A 6000-nucleotide genomic window follows, 5' to 3' on the forward strand; every position below is an offset into this window, starting at 1 on the left:
ACAGTTGATGTTCATCACATTGTAGCCTACTGCAAACTTCAATTGACATTCTTCATAAATATTTTTTCATAGATCTGACTTAATGGCCTTAAATGTGCTGCAAGTGGTATTTCTTAGTTAAAATAAGTTTTAAATAGCTCTACATTCCAACAGCCATCACTGATATAGAGTGTTTGGTCAGTAACATGGGTCTCCCAGTCCCTCTGGGAGACCCATGTTACTGACCAAACACTAGCAGTACCAGTGATGGCTGTCAGAGTGTAGATCTATTATTTTAACAAACAAAAGAATACCACTTACAGCTCCTTTAATATTTGCATTGTATCATTAATTTAGACAGCAAAAGTATGTAACAAGATTCTCTACATAAAAAAGCCCAAATATGATATACAGTTTTAACACATTTAGATAAACGATAAATAACTATATATTCCCCAGCCATTGATCTACAGACCTGTTCAAGAGAACTTTGTATACAGTGGCTGTTAAGGCACTAATGCAGGATAGAGGACTTCTGCAATGGCTACCGAAGTAGCCCACTCACTTGGGGGACTTGAGGTCTCTGTGGATGATCTTGTGGAGGTGCAGGTAGTTCATGCCACCAGCGATGCCCATGGTCCACTCCATGAGCAGGGAGGGCTCGATCTTCCGGCCTGCTCTCAGCACCTCGTAGAGCTGACCCTGGGCACAGTACTCCATGATGATGCAGTAGCAGGGAGCCTGGGTACAGATACCCCTGGGGTGGAGCAGGGAAAGACAAGCGTACATTACATGTATTCAGACGGTGGTTGTAACATGGTAGTACATACTGGCGCTAAGGTCCATTCAATTTCAATTAAATCCAATCCAATTAAATCAACAACACATTTAAACAGGGATTGTTTTGTGTTTAGTTGTTTAAAAGTCTGTCATTGCGTTTTGATTGATTGATTGAAAACTTTATTAACAGATTGAAGAATGGGTACAATACAGTACAGCTCAATACACACAATTGGGTAGGCAGGGTGGGGGAAACTGTACAACTGTACAAGCAAATCTGTACATTGGAATATCGACAACCGTACTTGGTCCCAAGAAGAGGGTCTCATGTATTATTGGGTTAGGACATTTACTGTACATTTACAGGGGCCAGTTTCGAATTGCAGTCTCCCGTAGATGCTCTTTGAGAGTGGTTTTGAAAGTGGGTAGTGATTCACATTCCTTTACAGCTTTGGGTAGGGCGTTCCACATTGATGTGGCATAATTGCGAAACGTGTTTAGTCCCTTGTTTGAGCCGAATCTGTGTTGAACATGATTTGTGGAGCTCCCTCTGGTGTTGTGGTCGTGGTATTCACTGACCTTTGGGAAGTATTTTGACATGTACATCATGGTACCTTAGTCGTGTAGTGTATCTTGTACGTCTATTCTAATTTACCATTTACTAATAAAACTGACCACTGAAGGGTTTCCCTGGTCATCATACTACAGCTTGGCTAGCCGGCAGATACAAATGCCCGGAAAATTTTTAAAAGAGTCCGCATACTGAATTAGATGCTCCCAGTGGACTTAATGAATCAATGTTTCAGCCACACAGACCTCCTTCAGACACTGATGCCAAAATGACAAGAAGACTGGCTGTAATGGTAGGCTTGTTAGTTAAGTCTGTAGGAGGAGTCACAGCCTTAGCCCTTGCTTATGCTTTGTTTGGTGCGTAAACGCTAAAAACAAGTTTTCCAAACCTTTTATGGTTTATTATTTTTTATTCTCTATGAATAACGTACAAACGCTTGAATCATCTACAGCTGTGTGCTTCAGTTCAGGTGCTACTGCCGTCTCCACTCACTTGAAGGTGATGATGTTGGGGTGTTTGAGTTTGCGCAGGTGCTTGATGTCCGTCTCTTTGATGTCCCGCACCTTCTTCACCGCCACTTCCTTTCCGTGGAGTTTGCCCAGAAAGACGGCCCCCTGTGCCCCACTGCCCACCCACTGCAGGTCCGAGATCTCCTCAAACGGGACCTCCCACAGCTCTGAGGGAGAGAAGAGAGGAGGGTTAGTGAAAGGTGTCTGTGAAGAGTGAGATAGAGGGGGAGAGAAAAAAAGAAAGAAACAAAGGATTTGAGAGAGGGAGGGAGAGAGATTCAAGAGATTTATTTGTCACGTACATACACAAGACATATAGTGAAATGAAGGTGGCCATGCCCGCCTCGATTGTGCAAAAATACAATTAATCAAATAGAATAGATAATAAAATAGACATGCTAAAAAGTTATAAAAATACAATACAATGCTAAGCTTAAGAATTAAGGTAAAGTACTATATACAATAATATACTAATGTACAGTTGTTTCTTAAAGTGACCTTTTTTGTAGTTTGTTTGTGAGAGTGCAAGTGAAGATGTGTGTGTGTGTGTGTGTGTGTGTGTGTGTGTGTTCATGTTCATGTGTGCTTGTGTTCAGATCAGTGTTCTGATGGTCTGGGGGAAGAAGCTGAGTTTGAGTCTCTGTTCTTGCAGCGTGTGACCGTAGGCGCTTGCCTGACCACAGCAGCTTGAACAGGCCATTGTTGGGGTGGTGAGGGTCCTTCATTATTCTGCAGGCTCTGGATTTGCACCTCCTGTTGTATAAGTCCTGCAGGGGTGGTAGTGCAATACCCGTAGTACGCTCTGCTGAGCGCACTACTCTCTGTAGTGCCTTCCTGTCCTGGGCAGTGCAGTTGCCAAACATTCTATGTCACAGGTCACCTGAATCTAGTTTGCGGACGACTCAGCCCTGCTGGTCTCTGACAAGAACAAGTTACAGGTTGAAAAAACCCTCAGCTCGGAACTAGGCAAAATCTGCATATGGCTCGCTGATAACAAACTATCATTACACATGGGCAAAACAGAGTCCATTCTCTTCGGTTCAAATAACAAACTCAGCAAGACCGACGGCTTCTCAGTTACAGTGGGTGACAATATTGTCACAAGGAAAGAAGAAATTACCTACCTGGGTTCCATCCTAGAGGCAAATCTTTCCTGTGACAAAATGGCATCCAATGTAATGAAAAAAGTCAACCAACGAACTCGATTCTTGTACTGGATCTCCTCACTGGTAAACAAGAATACCCTGAAGACTCTGGCAGGAGCACTCATTCAAAGGTACTATGACTATGCTTGCACCTCATGGTACCAAAGCACCTCAAAAGCGCTAAAAACTAAATTACAAACATCTCAAAACAAACTGGTCAGACTACTGCTTGACCTTACTCCTATAGAACCCACCTCACCCCTGCCCACTTTGACAATCTAGGATGGCTTAGAGTAGACGACAGAGTACAGCAACTTGCAATGGGCCTGGTCTACAAGATACACTACACGACCAAGGTACCCATGTACATGTCAAAATACTTCCCAAAGGTCAGTGAATACCACGATCACAACACCAGAGGGAGCTCCACAAATCATGTTAAACCCAGATTCGGCTCAAACAAGGGACTAAACACGTTTTGCAATTATGCCACATCAATGTGGAACACCCTACCCAAAGCTGTAAAGGAATGTGAATCACTACCCACTTTCAAAAGCACTCTCAAAGAACACCTACGGGAGACTGCAATTCGAAACTGGCCCCTATAAATGTCCTAACCCAACCCCCTCCAATGTACAGTAAATTACCAAGTATGGTTTTGTCAATATTCCAATGTACAGTTTTGCTTGTACAGTTGTACAGTGTCCCCCCACCCCACCCAACCACCTCCAATGTACAGTGTCCCCCCACCCCCCCAACCCCACCCCACCTACCCAACCTCCTCCAATGTACAGTTTCTACGTCAAATGTATATACTCTCTTTTTGTATCACAAACAGTACTGTATTTGCAAATCTGGTATGTCATAAATGTATAGATGTAGCAGTACTGTCTATCTGTATGTCATGTATGTCATATATTGTTTAACCTTTATTTACCCAGGGTAGGTTCGCTGAGCACAGATGCTCTTTTTCAGCTACGCCCTGCTTCACATTCACACAGTTCCATTCATACCTGGGAGCTGCCCAGTACAACCACAGTCTGACACCATTGGCCACTGAGCAACTCCACTGGAGCAGTTGGGGGTTAAGTGCCTTGCTCAAGGGCACTTCAGCGGCAGATTTTTCCTGCCGGTCCCGGGGATCGAACCGGCGACCTTCCGGTCACAAACCCGCTTCTCTAACCATTAGGCCACCGCTTCATCATATGTTATGATGAATTGAAAATGAGGGACCCTGATGTAAACAAGACGAAAGTCTTTCTCTGTTCTGCATCCCCTTAACAATTGTATGTATTGAGCTGTACTGTACTGTACTGTACCCATTCTGCAATCTGTTAATAAAGTTTTCAATCAATCAATCAAAACAGACCCGAGCCCATTTTGTGTTAGAAATAGGTAACCCTTTTGCATGTTATGGAGCACCTTTCTTGGCAAGGGTGGATGGATTTAACATATTGTGCACCACTGGGAAAAGGCTAGAAGAAGGCATTACCAGATAAGACAATGGTTTTATCTGTGGTTGTAGCTTTGTCCTTAGCTCTGACCCATGCCTGCAGGATATAGCATCCATACGTGCTAAGTAGGTTCAATGAATTAGGCGAAATGCTAACTTGTTAGGGTTAGCTAAAGATCTTGTCTACAGAGCGAGCCAACCACCACCATATGTCCAATCATCATCCCTGTGGTGCCAATCATCACCAGTATCAATTATGTAGGCTACTTTTTTTTGTTTAGTTATTTCCTGAAGACTCTGAAAAATACTTTCATCAATCTGATACTGTAATTTCTATAGGCTACTAGGAATTTCAATCATAAAGATTTATGCTAAATCAGTAAACTGAATGCAGGTGGGTTTACCCTCCACTACATCCTTCTCAACATTTTCAGACATTCCATTCCTATAAATCTGTCAACCTTATCTTATAGATCAGATCTTGATGAACATATGCTGTAAAAAAATATTAAGGGGAATTTACTGCCTTTTCAGCAGGGCTCTACTAATGGAACTGGTTCATCCAACTTTATCAGTAGGCGGCATCAACGTTTTATTTTTATTTGCTGTGCAGTAACTTATTCAGGACCTTAATTCAGGGATTCAGACTGTGAGTAAAATTCATATACAACCTTTTTTGGGGGGGAAGTGCGTGTGACTTGGTGGCACTAGTACGAGTAATTTGACAACGTCGAATCTAGTTTGGTAGCATTCAAGCACAAACAGCACTCAAGACCAGGATTCACATGACTGTTTAACATCCCAACCACTTCTGGCTTTGTTTATATTTCGATGTATTCGGTTGAAGACATGTCTTCATATTGAAATGAACGAGCGAATGAAATAGACCCCTTTTTCCAGCATTGATTTCTATCAGCAAGTTGTACCAAGCAAAGACCTGTATGTGGACATACTCATAAATAATTGATATACTCAAAAGCCTAACAGATTAGGGCTTTAAGGAGCTGTCCTTTGAGCGTAATAAAAATTAAACAGCCGGTTATTTGTGGATGTTTTTCTCCTCCCTATCTCTCTCTCTCACACGCTTGTCACCAGAACATTGAGCCAACAACTCACTGCTGCAGCACACAGGCAGACATGGTGGTTTTCTCCATTTCCAAGCAGCACCCTTAACCACCCAGCCTGTTTTAAAGCCCTGTCTTTCACAGTCGCCCAGACACAGCGAGTGTGTGAGACACCCTCACCTGTACTTGAACCCCACCTCAACCTGAACCTTTTAGGGGATGCGCTGTGCTCACAGACTGACAGGGAGCTGTAATCTCCTGTGGGTAATACGCTTTCAGCTACCCTAAATCCTGCTTAGAGCCATTGTGGGGCTGTGCTGGAACAGGACCCTAGTGCTCAGGAAAAAGGAAGGCGGGGAGAGGGAGGGGGGAGGGAGGGGTAGAATAATGTGGATAGGCGGCGGAGGAGAAGGAGGAGGAGGTGGTCTGTATGTGTTTGTGAAAAGGGATGAAAAGATGGAGGGGTGAGAAGGGGTGGGGGTATTCCCCACGGATCAAC

At 43.5% G+C, this 6000-nt stretch overlaps 1 protein-coding gene across 1 annotated transcript in view; it reads right to left on the reverse strand.

Annotated features, from left to right (window-relative positions):
• The window catches only part of LOC311230313 (mitogen-activated protein kinase kinase kinase 12-like), a gene marked incomplete at both ends in the record, with an annotated part of 28481 nt that overhangs the window by 19919 nt on the left and 2562 nt on the right, over nt 1-6000 (reverse strand). Inside the window, 2 exons of the mRNA XM_084316553.1 lie at nt 545-736; nt 1823-2006. Of these exons, the coding sequence (XP_084172679.1) occupies nt 545-736; nt 1823-2006 (376 nt within the window). The remainder of the gene's footprint in view (nt 1-544; nt 737-1822; nt 2007-6000) is intronic.

This window comes from Notolepis coatsorum (genome assembly GCF_963971535.1).
Source record: "Notolepis coatsorum genome assembly, chromosome: 6".
Classification (NCBI taxonomy): domain Eukaryota; kingdom Metazoa; phylum Chordata; class Actinopteri; order Aulopiformes; family Paralepididae; genus Notolepis; species Notolepis coatsorum.